This window comes from Sylvia atricapilla, chromosome 5 (genome assembly GCF_009819655.1).
Source record: "Sylvia atricapilla isolate bSylAtr1 chromosome 5, bSylAtr1.pri, whole genome shotgun sequence".
Taxonomy (NCBI): domain Eukaryota; kingdom Metazoa; phylum Chordata; class Aves; order Passeriformes; family Sylviidae; genus Sylvia; species Sylvia atricapilla.
In genome coordinates, this window is record NC_089144.1 from 26,763,133 (window position 1) to 26,784,850 (window position 21,718).

Consider the following 21,718-nt stretch of genomic DNA (forward strand, 5'->3'; position numbering starts at 1 on the left):
TGAGAATTGTTATAAAAATACATACATTAATTAGTTTTCAGCACTTGATGACCTTTATTTTATTTATATTTTATTTCTAAATAAATAAATATTTCCTCTGCTCTTTTTTAAAGTTAGTCAACACTCTCTAATATTTTTATATTCTCAGCATCATGGAGAAAAATCTGTGGGAGGATAGAAAGAGATAGTGCTGAAGGCAGTCTTGCCCCTGATATATTGCAGCTGTGTTACTTACCAAAGAGTGGGAACAGCCTTGCACACAGCTATGGGTGTGATAAAGAGTGAGTTAGCTGTAGAGAGTTAGTTGGAGCCTGCTGCCTGTGCTGTGAGGAGGAAGGGACAGGAGGTTGTGTGAGGGACATCCGGGGTTAGGTGGCTGTGCTAGGGACTGGAAGGAGTTTTCTGGTCCTGCAGAGGAAAGACTTAGGAAGGGGGACAGAGAAGGAGTCTGTTGTGTGGAGCTGCCCATGGGAAGGGTACAGAGAAAAGAGTGCACTAAGAAGTTACTATACTAAGATGCTTGAGGCCTTCTTTGGTGTCAGTCATACCTCCACCATCAAAAATCCTTTTTTGATTTCTATAAACATTGGCAACTAGCAATATACTTTGGAAAAAGGTGCACTGATTTCTGAATTTTCTGGTATTTTCAAACAAAAAGAGGTTTCATATCCCTGTGCAGAAAAATGTATTAGTTGACTGGCTGATAGTTTAGCGTGTCTGCAATTGTTTTCTTCGGAACAATACATGTATTAAAAATCAATTTGTAGGCTGATACAATACAGAAAAGTGCCATGACTGATGGTCCAAGGTAGTCTGAAGAATTTAAAAATGGACAGAAAGAATTCAATGAAGATATGTGATGCAATAAATTCATAATTTTTTTAGAGTTGTTCTGGTTAAGGCCGAGAGAAGCCTGGCCAAGCTATGAAGTTACTTTGAGCAGTATGATCTCCACAAATGCCTACAAATCAAAATTATCCTGTGATTAATTTCTGGTAAATGTTTATTAAAAACCAAAAATCTGAATTTTGTTTCTCTAAGGCAGCATCCATTTTAGTGGTTGAATTTATTTATATTTAGGTTGATCTAGCCATACAAAAAATAGGTCATTCATGAGAAGTTTGCAGGAATTCAAGCTAGAAAATTTCTAAAACAGTTGAAATTTAATAGCACACACAAAGTATTTTTTGCATATTTTGTCTTAATCAAAATGTGACGACTGTAAACTGGGGTCACTTTTTGCGTCTGTAATTGGTCAGTCTGCTTAGTAATAAAATACTTCATAGAAACAAATAGATCATTTTCTCACAAGAATTTCACATGTGATTTATTTCCTTCATCAGATGCCTTTTCTCATTTAGCTGTTCTATATAATACAAGAGATATATAAATAATTTACAGTTCTAAAATTTATTGCTCTAGTCATGACACTGGTGTATGACAATACTGCATCTTATTTTTTATTATAAATTGCTGTGCCCAGGAGTTACAGAATAGAACAATAGGGATGGCTTTAGTTTATGACCACAGCACTAATTTCAATTTACTGTTGCAGCATAGTTTTTGGCATAATTTCTTGTTTGTTCTTTACAAAGTTTTCTTCTTTTCATATTCTAAATCTACTTCCTTCCTTGTTTAAAGGACCAGACAGGTTCTTTAAATAACTGCAGTCGTCATTGGCACAGAAAAACAAGATTTGGCCTTTTGCTAGGTGCAGGTAGCAGGCCACCACAAATTGTATGAATACAAACATTTCAAGGATATAAAATTAGGAAATCTTGAAGACTATGAGAACAGTTCAAATGAAGAAAAGTTAAATAATGCAGATTTTATTATCTGAGAAGAGACAGGGTGGATCTAATTTTTTACAATATTTAAGAAAAAAACAGACTCATTGCTACAGAAAGACTTTCTCAAGATCAAGTGACACCTTAATTATTCCCAAGGAAATGTGACAGGCTCCATTAAAATTGCCTTATTGCTATTGATTTTGTACAGATGGTGCTCATATGCTGGGATGGTAATTCTAAGATTAGACTGGAGAGATCAGATAAATGAATGAGTAAGGTTGAGAGATCTTTTACTTAGTATAGAAATTCAGTATGTAAATTAATTATCTTATAATAATGTTTGGGCTGCTTAGGAATGACACTATTGAAGAAAAGAAAAAATTTATATGTAATATAAAATTATTTTAATAAGAAAGTATCATGGAAGATGGAAGAACTCCAGGAAAACAGCCAAGGTGAATAGTCAGACTAATGGAATGTAGAAATTCATTAGTAACAGATGAATAAAGAAGTAGTAAGCTGCGTTACTCTAAGAGTTCCTAAGTGAATTCATTAAATTTATTATTGCCATATAGTCAGGTAGAATGATGAATACAGAGAGAGGTTTTCTTGAGAAAAGAGATTTAAAAACTGCAACTGTTTCATTTGGTCAGTAGGTGAATAAAAATGTTCTCTGGAGAAGTGTTAAAAAATAATGATTGTTACAAAGAAAGTAATGGAATTGTGCTGGTTCCTGCCTCTGAAAACATGATAGCAATGATAATTTTGAGACATTCAAAAGCCACAAAATTCTAAACTCCATAATTAATTAATTAATTTTTTCTTTTCACATGTGTTCTTAACTTCTGGAATACAGAGCGTCACTGATACTGAGGAGAATTACTCAGATGTAAAATACTGTCTTTATTTGCTTATTCTGTTCCAAGACAAATTCTGCCAAGTGCAGAAATACTGGCAGCTGTAAATAAGTGGCCTTTTGCAGACATGTTATGCCTGTGTAGCTCCCTGGTCAAATTGAAGCTGTGTCTGACTGTATGTGTACTTAACCATACATAGGGGGAATTGATAAATAGGCATTTAATACAGCATAAATGCCATTCCTCAGAGGAAAGCAAGGACAAATTAAATGTATACTACATGGTAAATGGGGGGAGAGGGGGTTAGCATGTGCTATTTATTAATATAGACTGCTTAGCAAGAGCTTTTTTAAAAAAATGATTAAAAATAAAAGATTTTGATCTGATTGGCTGGAAATTCCATTATTTTTTCCTAGTTATACAAAAGGTAGTAATATTGTGAATATAAATAAATTTATAACATGCTAAAGATGCAGAGGGATAATTAAGACACATTTCCAAGATAAAAGCCAAATATTACCATCTTTTTAAGTCATTTTGGTAATAGTAGACACCATATTTCTTGACTTTTCCTAAACCTCTGTTGTTTTATGTAGCCATTGCATGTCAGTTTATCAGAACAAGAGAGAAAAGATTGAGGGAGATTTCTATAAAACATTGCTGGGCTTGAGACTCATTAGTTTCAAAGCAATGTCTTCCTCTGGATTAGTTACTTATAATTCAAAGTCTGAAAAAGTTTCATTAAATTGCATCTTCATTTTTTAATCTGTCTGTTTTGCTTAGCTTGAATATTGATAGCTAAACTGATACCACTGAATTCATACCTTTGTGGAGTTAAATTTCAGTGAAATAGTTTTCAAAAGCTAATTCCTTTTTTGTAGCATCCTTGTACGTGGTATAGACTGTAAGGCTTTTTGAGGCATCAGTGTTAGGCTAGTGATTAAAACAGTTATTACTGTAAGCCATGTTAGTAACCTTTTCAAACTCTCTAATCTAGAAAAAAAAAATCTCTATTCTTCAATGTAATTACAGCTACTTGATTTCTAATATGGTAATTTTTACCTTTCCTGCTCTTTTTCTCTTGCTTGTAGAAAAATCTTCTTACATGCTATGATATTAATATCTTGGGGGAAAAAACACCAACCCATGGTGTTGCATGGCAGCTTAACTGACGGTAAATATAAGAGCTGTTACTTTTTCAGTGTTAATATTGAATTTAGCGATCCATGTGGAATAAGTACTTGCATATTGCCGAAAATGCTTTTCCAAGCTACATATAGTTCATAAGACAGTTTTGGCCAAAGTACATCGGTTTTTTAGTGTGTATGGAATTCACCATTGCCTGATTTTTTAGGAATGAGAAATTTATTTAGTAAGGTTTTCCATCAATAATGCTGCTTGTGCATTTATGTACTCAGAATCTTTTGAACTTTTGACTATCTCATGTGAATATAATGATGCTTGATTTCTACTCTGAACAGAAGTTGATGGAGCAAATGATGCAGCCACCACAGCATTCCAGTTCTGAGTTTATAGGCACTTACATGCTAAATAAATATGTGCTAAACTTTATTCTAGTACCTAGTCTTAAAGTCAGTGATTGCTAGATTAAAAAAGCGTGAACATGTCCTTACATTTATTAACCTTATAAGCATAATTCAAATGCTGATCTTTGTTGATTTTGTTCTCAATGATGGAATTAAAGTTTTGACTTCTATTGTTTGTAGTAGTTACTGGTTATTATAAATAACATTAATGTATGCTACAGGAAATGTGTATCTGTAATTTTTTATATGTAATAAGTAGGGAAGAGATTGTAAGCTACTTATTCTCCTATGAAATGATCAGGAATCAATCATTTGGCCTTAAATAAAAGGAAGAAAACAAGTATGAGCTAACTAGTAGCTCATAAAAATTGGAAGAATTGTTCAGTGTAACATCTTGAGGCAATTAATATATGACATATCTAGTACACAAAATTTGAATAGGCAGTAGAAAATATGAATCTCTCTCTCCTGTTTTTAACTAGATGCACTATATTGTATTGCACACAAGGGAAAAATATCCATCTACTTTATAAAGCAGTAATTCATACTGAGTGGGTATGAGCAGTCATTCAGTGAACAATTGATTTTACAGTATTGTAAACTGTGTTGGAAACTTGGACATTCATTGCACTATATGCAATTAAAATTTGTATATAAAGTTCACATTAAAGTGGCTGTTTTATTAGGAAAATATTTTAAAAGTGACACTGGACCATCTTAAATGGGGAAGAAGTTCTTTTAGCAGTGTCTACAAATCAGTTGAAGTGTGAAATCAGTGTAAGAGTGAAGTATATAGAAAAATAATTTTGAAGAATTACCAAATATTTTGACTTCCCATGTTTAAATAAGTTAAGAACTATAAAAATCTTTAAGGCCTTTAATATTTTCTAAAGTAATTAGAAACATTTAGTAAGTACTCTTTATAGTTATTATTTTGACTATAATATCAAAGTCTCAGACTTTCATAGAGTTAAAAAAATAATTTTAGAAGAGTTTCGATTCTAAGGAAGCTTTAAAGGACATTTAGCTTAACTCCTCTGCAATGAACAGGCACGTCTTCAACTAGATTAGGCTAGAGCTCTGTCCAGCCTGATCATGAACATTTCCAGGGAAGAAATACCCACCTCCTCTCTGGCTAAGCTGTGCTAGTGTCTCACCAAGTTCATTGTAATGGGTGATCAACTGAATGCATGTTTAGTATGAAATTACATTAAAGAAGTTGAATTTACTGTTCTGACTAGTATGAACCAGGAAGAACTAGAATCTGCAAGAGAATGGAGATCTCCTTTTCACTTACCTATCTGATGCTTTATTGTGGAATTAAAAAGTAGATTCTGTGGGGTACACTACACAAGTCAAAAGTTCTGAATAAATGTGGACTTAAAAATTACAAGTTCTTCCATCATTAGCAATTTAACAAAAAGAATGAGTTATTGCTGCTGTAGCATGATTTACTTGTTAGTTTAAGGAACAAGGACTAATGGAGGTCTATATGACTCAAGATTTTAAGAAACAGATGCTCTAAATGTAATTAAATCATTGCCTCTCATATTTTCCATTCAGTTTCTGAAAGAAGCTAAGAAAACAGCAGTAGAGATGAAGGTAGAGCTTAGACTGTAACTGTTTGGCAAGTGCTTTCAGAGGGTATGTCGAGATCATGGGCATCAGCTGTAGGTGTAGACTATGGAAGTAGTCAAACAAACTTACTAAACTGGCTTTTTCTGAGAGGATACCAGAATTGAGTCAATGTTTTTAATTATTGTTTCAAATGAAAGAGCATAATAATATCAAAAGGTAAAATGAAAGTAGGTGCCTTTTAAAAAAGGCTAATTAAGGTGTGGTTCTCCTGAATTGGTTCCTTAGGACATTTTAACCCTGGTTGGTGCTGTCAATTTGAATGATTATTAGGATCTCAAAGGTAGAAGCACAAGTTGTTCACTTTAGTAACAGGCAGTTCTTTTGCCTGTGGTCAAAAAGCAAATGATTTCAGTAGTGTAGTGTGTTTTAAGTCCTAGAGAAAACTAGTCAAAATGTTTGTCAGCATACGTCAGATCCAATAAGCCTACCCCTGATCAATTCTTATTGCCTGTGGTTGTGATGGTGTGGTGAGAGTTTATTTTGTGCTGTACATGGGAAAAATGTGAATAAGTTTGGGAAAGTTCTCTAATTAAATATTTTTAATTAGAAGCTATTTTTAAACTAGAAAAGCCTTTATTTGCATAAATAGCTATTGTTGGATTGAACCAGTCATCACCTAAGATATTGTTACTCATAATGCTTTTATTGATAGGATAACCATAAAAATTGTGTTTCAGTTGCTGGATCCTATGAATTTTATGTTGCTGGCAGGATTTTTTTTTTATTTAGTCTGCTGGTAGCAACTGTGGCGTATTGTAGGACTCAGGGAGGCTCTTGTCCTAATGCCGTAAATGAGATGTTACTGTGGTTCTGTCTTCCAGGGTCCAGCCAGTGGTGAGGCTAAGCATACATCCTGCACAGGCAGAAGCACCCACCATGCAGTGCACACACTTAACTGACCACACAGATAACATAGAGAGAAAAGTTTCTGTATCAGCACCAGCATAAGCACACAAACATGAACAGCATGCATAGCCAACTGATGAGGGCTAGAGTTTGTTACTGCTCGCATTCAGACTCATCTGCAACATATGGGTTTTCTACAATCAATTATTCCACCCAGAATTGTATCAGTGTCTTACAGTTACTGGCAATAAGAGCTATGGGTCCCCCAGATCTGCATTCTGGAATGTCATCCAACAGAGGCTTCAGTTCAGCCTGAGGTTGTCTAGTAGATTTTGCACACACACACACAGAGATTAGACAGCAAACTTACACAGAAAATAGTTGAGACTGAGTTTAGTAAAACAGATTGTGGTGATCAGGAACAACGTTTTGCCAGGCAAATGTACTGACCAGACACTGTCTTATGTGTGAGTGGCTCTTTTTTTCCTTATGTCTTCCTTAGAATCATAAAATAGTTCGAGTCAGAAGGGATATTTAAAGGTCTCCTAGTTCAATCCCTGTGGGCAAGGTTATTTTTCACTAGATTGGATTGCCCAAAGCACTATCCAACTTCACCTCATTTGCTTCCAAAGATGGAGAATACAGAACTTGTCCAGGCACCATGTTCCACATAACTTTTTGAGCCAGGTAAGAGGCATCCCTACAGAGGCGATGTGTTCCTGGATCTGATGGTCACCAACATACATGAGCTAAGGGACACAAAGGTTGGAGGCAGCCTGAGTGGCAGTGATCATGCACTGATGGAATTTGTAGTCCTGAGGGATATGGATCAGCTATGCAGTACAGTTAGGCCCCTGAACTTTAGGAAAGAAAACTTCCAGCTCTTCAAGGAGATAGTCAATAGGATCCCCTGGGAGACTGACCTCTGGGACAAGGGAGCAGATCAGAGCTGGCAGGTCTTTGAGGAAGTCTTCCATAGAGCACAAGAGGTAGAAATGCCCAGGAACACAAAATAGGGCAAGGAGGGCAAAAGCCTGGCATGGCTGAGTGAGGACCTGCTGGTCAAACTAAGGGCAAAGGAGCAAATCCACAGATAGTGGAAACAAGGACAGGTAACCCAAGATGAGCACAGAGGTGAAGGTTGTTTGTGTAGGGATGAGGAAGGCCAAGGAGAAGCTGGAACTGAACTTGACAAGTACACAAAGAGTAACAGGAAGGGTTTCTACATGCATGTTAAACAGAAAAGGAAGGTCAAAGAAGGTATAAACCCCCTGAAAAACAGTGCTGATAAACTGGTAGCAACAGATAATGAGAAGGCTGAGGTATTCAACAACTTCTTTGCCTCAGTCTTCAATAACAACCTCTCTTTTCATGCTTTTGGAATGAATGGACAGTGAAATGGGGACTGGGGAAGCAAAATCCCTCCACTGTAAGTAAAGATCAGGTCCATGACTACATGAAGAACCTGAATGTACGTAAGTCTATGGGACTTGACAACATGCATCTGAGTCCTGAGGGAATTGGCTGATGTAATTGTAAAACCACAAAGGATTCTGTGATGGTATAGGACAAAACCATATCCCAAAGAAATGAAATTTCATAATAATTGAAACAGTACATGAGGAAAGATTTTCTGGTTTATAAGTTTCAATGCTTTTTTGGAAGAGAGATTAGGTTGGTTGGTTAGAGCGTGGTACTAGGAATGGTAAGGTCATGGGTTCAACATTCATTTGAGTTGGACTTGGTGATCCTTGTGAGTCCCTTCCAACTCTGAATATTCTTTGGCTCTGTGAATTTGAATCCTTTTTTCATGTTCATGAATTTATTCAAAATTTTCTACATTTCAGAAAAATATATGCTAGTTATAGCTGGTTACTCATGTCTGTGTTGGTAAAAAAAGAAGGAAACTCATATTCAGTTTCACCGTCTGCTGCTCTCCTTTTATACAAAATCATGCCATTTAGATATGTCAAAGAGCATCATAATAAGAATGGTAGAGCATGAGAAAAGGCATGTATGAAATTCCTAAGGATTTTGTTCAAAAAAGTAGAGTAAATATATTTGAAATAAAGTATGCCCACATGTTAAAAGAGTATGGAAATATCTGTCTGCATTAGGAATATACTTTTAAAATTTGGACATTTAAGAGGCCTGAACACCTGCTGGAATGGTAACATCTCTTCAAGAACTCTTGTAATCATTTAGAAAAAATTTTAAAAAAAGTAATTTTAAAAAAAGGGAGAGGATATTCCTGTCTGAAACTTCAAAGTCATTTCAGCTAAACAGATTACATTGCATGTATATTCTCTGGTGATAAAGTTCCTCTGCAGAATTATTCAGGTTGGAAGATAAGTCATCTCTTCAACCTCATGTTTAAAACAGGGTCAATTATTAATCAGATAATTTTGCTTATAATTGTGTACCATATCTCTGCAATCTATTCCCAAGATATTTTTCCTCATAATTAATTATTTTTCCTATATCTAGGTAAATCCCTTTCCTGCTAACTTCTGTTTTAAGTTTTTGTCACTCATTTTCCTGCTGTGCACTTTAGTAATCAACCTGATTCTGTCTTCTCAGTGTCCACCTCTTAGATATGGGAAGGTTGCTACTTATTCTCCTCAAACCTTTTTTTCCCCAGGCTGAACAAGCCCAGCTGCCTCAGAATTTCTTCTTAGAGTACAGCTCTGGGTCTTAACAAATTGGGAACCTCCTGCTAAGCTTACTACAGTTGATTAATGTCTCATATGGGGCTGGGCAAGTAGGGAACCAAAATTAGACACAGTATTACAGAGGTAGTCTAACAAATGCTGAATGAAGGGGCATTCTTTTCCTTAGTCTTCTAATAGTTTCATGTTAATACAGCCCAGTATCCAGTTGGCCAGCTGTGCTTAGGAGCCCCAGGTCATTTTCAGGGCAGCTGCTACCCAATGAGGCAGTCACAGGTTGGTACATGTTCAGGTGTTAGTCCACTCTAGGTGCAGGACTTTCTATGTGTAAATTGCTGAATTTCATGTCAGCCTGTTGGCCTAATTCTCCAGCATTTCAGATTCCTCTAAAAGGCTGCCCTGTGGTTAGATGTATTGACTGCATTCTCCAAATTAGTACTGTCAGATTGATAAGGATTTTGTCTTCTCCTCCAGGTCGTTAATAAGCAAGTAAAATCCCAGAGTAGAACCCTGAGGAACACCACTTGCAACTGGTCTCAAACCAGTACAAATCATTGACCTCTACGCCTTGAGTGTGGAGTGATATTGTCCAGACTACCATGGCTAGTACTGTGTATTTTAGCACTTTCGTTTATACAATCTATGTGGGAGTGATATTAGTGTGCCTTTCTGTCAAACTAATAATGTCCAAATGCACTTGGACCTGAGCTAGAAAACCCTTGAAGGGCTTCACAGCACTGTATGGACTTCCTAATTCCGATCTCTCCAAATTGCACTGCAGAGGCAGCTTTACTTGTAAATATATTGTCAGAGATTCAGCAGATCAGTTCTGTTAAAGACACAGACACCTAGCTGGCTTATTCAGTTTCTCTTACTTCCATGCCTTCACTGATTTTTCAGTTGGTTTGCTAAGAGTTTTAAAACTGATTTAAAAAAAAATTATAAAAACCCTAGGTTTCTGTTACTGTATTCTGACTATCTCTTTTGCATTGGTCATTATTTTAGTATATAACTTAAATATATTTAACTTGACTTTTATAACTTAATTTTAACCAGGTTCCTTCTTGTCTTCCCACTTAATTTAATTGATTTTGTTTTCTTTGTTTTTCTCTCTGCTCTTCGTCTTCTCTTTTCTTTTTCTTCAAGCTTTTATTCTATGTAACAATGATTGGCTTCTTTTTGGTGGAATACATTTGCTTTCAACATCGTTTAAAGCAAACTCAAATACCTCTCATTGTTGCCTTTAAATGGATTGTGTAGTTAATCCTTCAGAATTAATTATTTTTAAAGAACTTTGAGGCTTCTTAAAAACAATACTTGGTATTGCTTTGGCTCTGGTAATATTAAGAAAAATCACAGACCTTCATTTAGTATTAGTGGCATTATAATTGATATTGTTAAGCAGCTCCTGGACCTTGAGCTCTCTCTTTAATTAGAGGCAGTAGTGTCTCCTTCCCTCTGAGATTTCCTTATGAAAGTATTTTGCTTAATAACACAGGGTTATCAGCTTTCAATTGTCTTCTTAATGAAACCTCCCAAATGAGACTCCCTGTCACTGCTTTCTGTATATTAGCCAGAATTTCCCAACATGCTCTTTGTCATTGCTTAAGCACTTTTTTTCATTTTCTAATAAATACTTTTGTTCTTGTGTTATGATCACTGTTGTAACTTTTTCCTTGATACATGATCATAGGATGTGGAAATTATAGTCTGTCTCCTTAGCATTATTTCAGAATAATCTGAAATATTTTTTTTGAAAGAAAACAACAACAAAGAAATTTAAAAAAAGGTATCTTTACAGGTTTTTTCTGTACTAAATATTTTTTGCCAAATCAAAGCACCATGGGCTGCTGTCTTCTTTTTCTTCCCCTTTTTTGTTAAGTCTTGTTTTAATTTGAAACTTCTATGTATGTATTTCAGGGTTAGGGTTTTATATATATATATATATATATATATATATATATGTATATATCAGGGTATCTTTATGCTCACTTGTTTTCCTTGAATCTTTCTTTATGTCTTTATCATTAATTTTTGTTTAACTTCTGCTAATACTGACACTTCTTCTTCTTTAAAATTACTAACAACTCTATTGTTATGTTTAATAATTGTGTTCCCAGGATCGTCTGTTAGACACAGTGCCTTCTCTTGTTCCTTTTCTTTCTTTTACCTTTTGTCTATCCTATTTTTCACCTTCGCTGTCTTCAAACCTACTTGTAACACCTTTTTGTTCATCTTATTTTTTTATCTTATTTATTCATTTGATCATGTTGCAAACTTGTTCTTTTAGCAGTTTTGACCCCTTTGGCTACACTTTTGCAGCTCTTTTCTGGTTTATTCTAACATATTTGTTTCATCTAATGTTACAATTGGTTTTAACTGTTCACTTATCTCCCTTTGAATATCTAAAGTTTTTTAATTTTTTACTTGCTTTTACCTGTAATACTTACACTTCATTTGCTAGCAACATATGAAAGTTTCTAATTTACCATTATTTGTTTAATTTTTTTTCTTATATTTTGTCAATTTTCTGAATATTTTTGGGAAAGTTTTCACATGCTTGTTTAAGGCGAACCCCTACTCACTGTAAAGTCATCGCATTATACGTAAGTTTGTTATTTTAATGTAAGTGTTCCAGCAAGAAGCATTTAGATTATTTATACAAAACTGGTGTGGTGGAATATAAGTTTTGGCAAGAGAAAAGTAGAATTCTTTGCTAGAATAATAAAAAAGAAATGCTGATACTGGGACCACAATGTTGCATGACATACAAAAACAGAGAATTTTCGTGTGTGAGATAATTGAAGCAAAAAAATATTTCAAATGAAGGAGACAAGGGAAGAAGACAAGTCGAAGCTGAAGAAATTCTGTAGGATGATAATGTATAGTTAGAGGAGAATAGCAGAAGAAGACTTGAAAACCTCTTAGGTCAGGAGGAGTAAGAATCCAAAGTAAACCTATATTGTTTGTGGTATCTTACAATGAAGTTATTTAGAATATATTGAATGGCCTGTTATTTTGTTGGTAGCTAGATACTATCTGAACATATAGAAAATTTCTTTGCTGGTGTTTAATTTTCTGCACTATCCAGCATTTCTTTGATGGATATTGAATTATTTAATCCTGAAACAGATGCTCTCCAGAAAATATTCTATTCCAAGCATTTTAAATAAATAATATTGTTCTTTTCCCAATTTGTCTTAATTAAAAATATATGTAATGTTTTCAATTAAATGAATGATGTATATTGCATTTATACAGTCTTTAGTAGAGCTGAGCAGATGAAAATCCTAAAGGGCTCTCAGTCAGGTGAATAGGTTCATATGTCCAGGCTTTTGGTCATCCAGAGGCATTCTTTGTAATGTCCAAACCCCCTTAACAGGTTGGAGATTAGTATCTGTTAAATTCAGGGGAAATTTTACACCTAAATGCTTTCACTATACGAGGAAGTACTGGTAGGTAGCTGTCTACCTCTCAGTGTGGTAGAGAAAAGATCTACACCCCTTTGACAATATATTTCTCTTTCTTTTGTTCTAAACCTTTAGTTAATGGTAGAGGTGTTTAATCCTTGGTGTGTGTACTTGGGTGTGATGTGTTTATTGGTATGTGCTTATAAATTGTTGTATGCTTTTAAAAGGCTGGATGAATAATAAGATTATTCTCTTTCTGTTTTCTTTTCCTAATATTCCAGATATTGCAAAAGCTGCAAGTAACTTCAGATTACTCTATCTGTAGTGGACATCCTCCATTTTACTCAGCTTTCTTAAGACCAGGAGAGAGAAAGGGAGCTTTACTTACCCTAATACTACTAAAGCAGAGCTGACTGCTGAAGTAGGCTGAGGAATAGACAGCAGAGTTTTCAGGGTTGCAGTTTTCCTCTAGCTACACTTGAAATTTGCCTTCAAATCTGTAGAGCAGTTCAGCTTTTATGTTGTTGGTGTTTTTTGTTTTTTTTTTTCTCTCATGTCATAGTTAATTACAAAATGATAACAAATATCATAGAGAAGAATACTCTAGAAGTAGTCTAGGAAGTAGGATACTCTGGAATTAGTCTAGTTCATAGGAGGATGGGAAAAAGAAGTATTAATGAAGCAGGAAGTAGTTAAAAAGGAGGGCTGCTATTGATATAGTTTTGTGTAACATCAAACAGTAGATTATTGGTGAGTGAAGGCATGAAATTTAAGGGTACAAGAGAGGTTGAATTTCTTGGAAGGTAGGAAAGGAAGTAATCTTTAATTGGGCTTCAACAGCCTGAAAGGCAACAAGGTGAATTGGACATGATACATTTATAAGTGTTGTGACATTTGTCTGTACTATTGTGAACTTGTCAAACTAAAAGTCTGGAAGTCCTGGGGATACAGGTCATCCTAGCTTGAGTAAAGAAATCCTTTTACATTCCTGCAGAATAAATGGAACTGGGATAGTGGTGTGCATGTGCTATATATTTTAGGTATTGATATTTTAAATTGTGCAAGCAGGTATTCTAGGAGAAAGCATTATTTCATATTTTGGAACACATTGTGTCACACATGAATATTCAGTATAGCACTTAGTTTGCTAAAAATGGGCATGGACTTACCATGAATACCTTCACAACATTTATGAAATAAACTATGTAAGACTTTAATATCCCATTTTATATTAGTTGCTAAGGTAAGATTAATCTAAGAGACAATAATTGATAGTAAGAATTTAACTTAATCCTTTTATTACCTGGTACATAAAGAAAAACATAGCTGATTAGTTCTAATTTAATGTTTGTTACTTTACTATAGTAAGATAACTATAAATGGTTGAGGGATTTTTTTTGGCATAGTTAATGGGCACTTTGCATTTAATTAAAAGTGATAATTCTGACTCTACTTGTAGCCACTTTATAGTCCATTTAAGTGAAATTTTAAGATTTTCATAATCTGTTTCTGTGTCTTATGAAATCTTTCCATCATTATGTCAAAAGTTTAGCTGTCTTCAGTGTTTTAGCTGTCTTTAGTAGACTTCAGACAGTAACCCATTTTCTCTGGTGTTATAAAGTATTCAGCTGTATGTTTTTAAGTTTAGCTGACATTCATGCTAGAGACAAAACAAAAAGAAGTTATAAATATTAACAGTGCAGAGTAAAATTTCATACAGAAAATAAAATTGTATGACAGGATTCTGCCCTCAAAAGTTATTCCCAACAGCCATCTCAAGGAATCTGACTTGTGCTCACATGCTAAATGACAAAACTGTAAACCCTTTGACCTGTAAAGTGTAGTATATGAATGCTGAAAGGCTTTCTTTATAGAGTCTAGGTCTGGACTGGAAGAAATGTGTATAGATGAAGACACCAGCACTGAATTTGATGTATTTTTGTGAGTCACAGAAGCATTATGGCTATTTGGAGCACAGTGTGAAATTGTCGTCAACATGGATAACGAACAATAGCTACGTGAGGGTGAGGCAGATGGAGTTGTTTTCCACTTATCTAAACTGTAATGTTAGAAAGAACATCAGCTATTTTAGGATCAGGAATAGGCCATCTGCCCAAATTGCGTGCCCTTCCAGCTTTATCTAACTCCCATATTATTATTTTCATCTGAACGTTGTTACATTATTTCTGCTTTGTTTCCTTGAGAGATGCTTCATCTCATTACCTGAGCAGCTTTACGACTCGGTTTTTCTCTAAGAATGCCACGTCTTTCTATAATAATTGTATTTATCTATTCAAATATTTTGCCTCCAAGTATTATGTTTCATTGATAATGTTTTAATAAGTCAGACAACATCTGTCCTTACTGGAAGTGTTGGAAATGATGTGACAGTCTGGCAACAATAGTAGCAGGAAATAAGCAAAGAACCCACAGGGAGCATGGAAGGCAACAGAGAATTTGCATCAAGGCAAAGAAAAGGGCTTTGGGGAAAAGGGTCTAAAAATAATTGAAGCTGAGAGACAGAAAGATAAGCAAGTGAGAGACATTTGTAAAAAGCACTTTTTAGCTGAAAGAGGAATTTAATTTGTAGTTTTCAGCTTTGTCTGAAGGAAGGAATGATTTAATAAAAGGTTGCTTTGAAGGTACTTCAATATACCTGCAGTTTTATAACTCTCTGAGAATACTGTAGTTGAATAGGTAGATGTACACTTTTATTTAAAATTTCTCTTGATTGTTCAAAAGAACAAGTCTTTTAAGCATGATGTTCAATTGGCTTAACCTTCTATCTCTTTTTAGTCACCTCAGCTGTAGAAATGAAACACTACTTAATGTAACCAGAAAAATAACCATAGTCAGCCACACACCATAGGGTCAGTTTTCATTGTTCATTACTAGTTTTACTCTATTCCTATGCTATTTGCAAAGGTTGCTTGTACATTTTGTCTCAGAATACTGAATTGCAGCTAATCATGGATGGAATATAGCCTGGTACTTCATTTTCACACCACTCTATAATGGAAACACTGAAGAGGACGCAACTCCTTTAGAATTTTTATTGAAGGTGAATTGAATAGCTCAAGTCTCAGTTTCAAAGCACAGTTCTGACTAGACAGGTTATGATTGTGATTTTAACATTTCAATCATGCAAAGCTTGCCAAGTTTCAGTTATATATTGAATTTATCCATATAAATGAGTAATTGCAGTTTTCTTGTTTTGTATCTAACTTCCGTAGTTGTCATATGTGGAAATGAAGTTTGGTGTCTTTTTCTTTAATTTTCACAAACTTTGTCATCTAGCTTAATTTTTGTTCTCTGTCTTGATTTCATGTTTCCTGAATGTTTAGATTATCTTTCTCTTGTTTTGATAATCCTTCTCTTTTTTTTGTTGTAGTTTTGCATTTTCCCTGAGTAGTATCTATGTAGTCTTTTCCTGAGAAAATTGGTTCCAATTATTTTCAATGATATTAAAGGACAAGATATTCAAATTATGCATTTGGTACATCAATCAACTGACCTGCCAAAACACTAGGTTTGGAAAGTCAACCTTTGTTCCAGAAAGATGTGGGGTGGTTTTTTTTTTTTCCTACTTAGCAGGCAATACCATGATTTTTTTACTCTGAATTTATTTCTAGTCATCTGGTTTCTGACTTCTATAAAAGCTGCATGCAATTGTTAATATTTTTTCAAGTATGTTTTCTAATCTTTACCATGAGGTGAGTTTTCAGTCTCTTTTTGGCTCTTTTGGGTTGTGTTCAATGGCTGTCTCCTATATTCCATTTAGCCATATCCTTCCAAATGTCTTCTGAAGTTTTAATAATGAACTTTTCATACTCACTGTATACTTGCATGTAAAATTTCTTGACTTGTCAGTGACACACATCTACTCTATTCAGTTCAATAAGAAGAATTATTTTCTTCCTTATGTCTGACAGCATGTTGCTTTTCAGTTTTTTTCTCGCAGCTTGTCTAGAATTGTCTGGTGTATGAACTTATTTTCTGTATTATAGAGCAACCTGTTTCAGAAATATCTCTTCTGGCTTCAGATAAAATAGAATATCTTATAAGATTATTGTTGATCATTGTGTATTACTGGCCAGCACAAGATTGTGGGAAGAATCTCAAATTCTATTTTAAGTTATCTTGAGGTCACTACTTCAGACTATATAAGCAGAATAAGTTTTATTAGAGAATTTGGAAATGGAAATTACCTTTTAGGATATAAATCAACATTTTTTTTCTCCAATCTCTTATCTAGGTTTTATGGGTACTTTTAGGAGTTATGACTTCCCAGCATTTCAGCTAAACTAGAAACTGAAGTGTTCCTATATAAGATAGCATTTGACTGTGCTAGCTGATGAAACATTGCAATTTATTTTTTTAAATGGCAGCAAATTTTTTACCAAAAAGTAAATGCTTAATCTTTTTATGAATAAAACATTATCTTTCAGTCTAGTAGCAGATAGAAAAAAAAGTAATACAAATTAATTAAAAAGTCTTTTTCAGGGTGATATTTTGTGTATTTCCTAGCCAGATATTTCAAATGCTTATGTTTGCCTTCTCTCTTTCATTAGTGGTACGTTTCAGGATGAGGTTTACTGTCAAATGCCAAAGAAAAGTTAATTTGCTATCTTTTCTGGTTTGAATATCCAGGTAGCACTGCTTCTAATGCATTAATACATATAAGCATTATTAATACATTCCTGCGAGAAAACTATGAAATAAATGGAAACAGAGGTGTGTATTTTTCTGTTTCTGAGGAATGTAGATATAGTTTCTTATCAGTTTCTACCTCCATTAAAGAGAGTAAACATCCCAATTAGTGAAATACATGACAATTTTACCCCTATGCCTTGTGTAGATAAAAAACCCCAACTTTTGTGTAAATGGGATTATGAAGAAGCATACTTTAGCACAACAAAGTTATTTCTATGATTTATGAGAGATTCTACTTTGCTGAAAAAACTGGTGTTACATTATTTTGCATGTTTGTGCAACAATGGAAGTTAATATGCATTATGCTATTAAAGCTACAAGGTGGATTTATTACTTCCTAAGGATTTGAGGCTTATGTAGGATATCTGTAGAAGGAATAGCTGTCCATTTTTATATACACCTACACAAGAATTCCATTGCTCACCTGTTGCTTCTATGGGGTTTTTGACATTAAAAATGTCTTTGGTCATCGAAAATGGCTAATATAATGGAAATGTTTCTGTATAGGGATTAAAGATGTTATGTTTATATGGATGGTGGTTCACAGCACTGCTATGGAAAGCACTGCTGTGTATTCTAGAAGAGACTACTTTTGTCTAGTAATAAAATTATGTAATACCAATATAATGAAATAAAGATCTGCAGGCTCACATGTTGCTAAGAGAACAGGATTATTTCACACAGATACATAAAAGTGTATAAAATAAAAGGAGCAAAGGACTATTCATTAACCCATATTCATGCTGAAATCTAATTAAAGTGACCTCATCTCCAACATCCCTTTTGCCTTTACAATGTTGTTAGAGTAAATAAAATTTGATAAAAACTATCACTAAATTTTCGTTTCTGTTAGAAACAATATACAACCTAAAATCAGCAAAAAAATATCCTTTGTGCTCAGGTTAGCATTTTAATAGGAGAATATGCAAAGAGATATTTTATCAGACTTTGGAATGTGTTTGTTTATTGTCAGACAAGAACTCCCAGAAGGGTGGGATGTTTTCTTTAGAAACAAACAAGACAAAAAGTATTTTGATTTTAATCAAAAATGTATTTTCTCATTAAAAAAAATTCACATACTTACTGTGTCTACTCTACAGAATTTGTCCATTTCATTACACCATATGTCAATCCTAGTATATCTGTTCACTGCAAAAACTCGTGGCTATTTTTGTGTAATACAGCACAGGAGGAGGTATTGCTCAGTTCCACTACTTTATATAATAATTTAAAAAAAATACAGAAAATGTTCTTGGCTACTTCCACTGTATTCCAGACTTAAAAGTCCCATGAAAGTTCTAGAATATGAAGTTAATTTTATTTGGTTGGTAGAATACCCTTAGAAGCCAGTTAATTAAAATTCTTCTCTTATACTGAGTCATATTTGTTGGCAGCAACAATGTCCAGGCATCTAGTTCCTAAGAGAAATATTTTTTTCTTGTTGCCTTTTTATTCAGCACAAATAAAGTAATGTGCTTTTTACTTCAGAAATTCTACTGACATATTTATGACATATTTATGACATATTTGTTGGTACACCTATTACAGTTGCTTTTACTTCCATTGCTGTGCTTTTTTCTTTGCCCATGTCCCAAAGAGTGATTACAGGAGGATAAAGCTCATTGAGTGAAAAGGATTGTTTCTTCAGATAATTCCTTAGATAGCTGTGTCCAATGCCATAGTTAATATCTTGAGAGATGCAGCTGTAGAGATATATCACAGAGATGATTCCCAAAAGACCACCAAGGCAGGTAAGGAATCCTATTATGTTGCTCTTTTCATCGCCTTTCACTTCCACATCCAGTCCTTTTGTGGTTACATTGACACATTGTTTCCTATACTGAGAATAGATAGTGGGAATGTCTACACAAATTCTGTATTCAGTTGAGGGATTTAGGTGTGTAAGATTATATACCTTGATATCAGATGGTATTCGAGCACTCTGTGCAGCCCGGGAGTCTTCAGCTTTTGGAAAGGCTGTCCATCTAACACTGGACTTCAGAATTTTAGAACTTGCTTTCCAAGAAACCAAAACAGAATTAGATTTTATGTCTTTTATTTTAATATTTAAAGACCCGTTGTGTTCCTGAGGGAAAGAGCCATCCACTTTAATCATGACTGACTTTAGGTCTGCCCCAACTAAATTTGTTGCTATACATGTGTATAAGCCACTTTCTCTTTGTGTTATATCACTTATGTCTAAAGTTCCTTCGGAATGAATGTAGTACTTATCAGAGATAGTATTAGGCAAAAGTTTGTGTCCTGATGGTGTTATCCAGTAGATTTCAGGTTCTGGTTCTGCTGTTGCTCTGCAGTGCAAAGAAATATGGCTGCCAGCTTTTAAATCTAGTGTAGATGGAAAACTTTCAGGAGCTATCAGGGGAAGACAGATTTCCATCATTTCCCGAAAGTGTATCTGTCTCACATTCTGACCCTGGAATTCAGGAGGGTCTACACAAAACAGTGACTCTGGCTCCATGAAACGAATATTTGTTTTATTCATGTTAATCCAGCGGATGACGCAATCACATCTAATGGGGTTGCTGTGTATGCTGACTTCCTTGAGGTTAGGCAGAGACTCCACAGTACTGCGGTACAGGGCACTCAGCGCGTTGCTGTTGAGCATGAGTGATTCCAGTTTGGGAAGTCTGTAGAATGCATTGGGGTGAATGTATGATAATCTGGGGTTATTGGTTGCTTCTATTTTTCTTAAATCTGGCAAGTTATCAACAGCAAGACTATCTATAGAAATCAATTCAGGCATATTATTAATTCCTAGCTCTTTTAGGTGTAGCATATTGCTAAAATCTCCTTGTCGTATTCTGTTAATGGGATTCTTATTTAGATCCAGAAATTTAAGATTCGTAGCCTTTTGAAGAGCGATGTGAGGCACTCTAACAAATCTGTTGTCATAAAAGGAAATGCTTTCTAAGTTTTCAAGGCCAGCCAAAGCATTATCCGGTATTTCAGTGAGATTTATACCCGCTAAAACTAGGCTGCGCAGATTGCTAAGAGGCTTGAAGTTCATGTCTTCAATTCTGATTATTGGGTTTTCTCCAATCATGAGAATTTCAAGATTAGGAGTAGCTTCAAACCACTTTCTGTTGATCACTTGCAAATCATTTGAATTGAGATGAAGTCTGAGAAGATTATTGAGGCCTATGAAAGCTCCTGGTGCAATCACAGAAAGCAGATTATGATTAATATAAAGCTCTTGTAAATTGTTGAGTCCAGAGAGACATTCTTCAGGGAGTTCAGTAAGTTTGTTTTCTTCAAGGTACACTGAAAGCAACTGTGGTATCTTTCTAAGATTAATACTGGTCACCGAAGACAAATTGTTCTGAGATAAATCTAGACCAGTTAAATTCACTGGGAAGTCTACTGGGTGTTCAATTTTTGCAATATTATTAGTTTGTAGAAGTAGAACTTGTGTGTCAGCAGGTAGTGTGGCTGGAAAATGAAAAAGGCCTAAATCGTTACAGTCCACTGTTGGAGCTTCCATGTAGACAGACCTGGGGGTGAACCAGGGTCTGATTTCACATATACATGACTCTGGGCAGTCCGCTTTTCTTCCTACAGCTTGTAGTAGAGCAGTGGTAACTAGACCAAGCAGTAAATTAATTTTGAGTTGCAGGTCCTTCATCTTAGCTCAAATGTTCAGGAAAGTAACAGACCCTTTAGTATTCCACAATTATGGTCTTGGAATTCAGTATGACCTGGTCAATTAATAACACAGGATCTTGCATTTATCAAATGATGATCATGAAGGACTTCCTTCCTGAGGATAAGTGATAAATTTGTAACCAACTTGTCCAGTAGTAAGAAGCATTTTGTGGAAACAAAGGTCACTTTGTCCTTGACATAAAATTGATGGGCTTTGTGAAGATGAAGTATGTGTAGATGGTCATAGGAGATTAAACAATTCATTTATTTAGTAGTATTAACTTCAAATCCCATGATTGATTAGTGTTTGCAGGAATGACAGGACGACCTAAAATACAAGAAGAAGAAATAATTAGTATAAGAAACTATAAAGTTATAAATTAATTTAGCCATCTTTTGCTCTCTACTGTTAATTACTGCAAGTAAAAAAAAGAAAATGACTGTGGTGTCTGGAGTATTATAGTGGTATCCAGATAGCATAAATTAAGTTAATATAGTAATATGTCTTTAGAATTTAGCTTGTCATATATCCAGTGGAGCATTGTTCTACAGAAAGATCAAGATCCACAGAGTATAAAGCAAAAT

At 34.6% G+C, this 21,718-nt stretch overlaps 2 protein-coding genes across 2 annotated transcripts in view; one reads left to right on the forward strand and one right to left on the reverse strand.

Moving 5' to 3' along the window:
- The window catches only part of IMMP2L (inner mitochondrial membrane peptidase subunit 2), a 405,886-nt gene that overhangs the window by 146,099 nt on the left and 238,069 nt on the right, over positions 1 to 21,718 (forward strand). The window lies entirely within an intron of this gene.
- On the reverse strand, positions 18,400 to 21,613 carry LRRN3 (leucine rich repeat neuronal 3). Its single transcript, XM_066319017.1, has one exon. It carries the CDS (start codon positions 21,111 to 21,113, stop codon positions 18,987 to 18,989), a length of 2,127 nt encoding a protein of 708 aa, XP_066175114.1. The 5' UTR covers positions 21,114 to 21,613; the 3' UTR covers positions 18,400 to 18,986.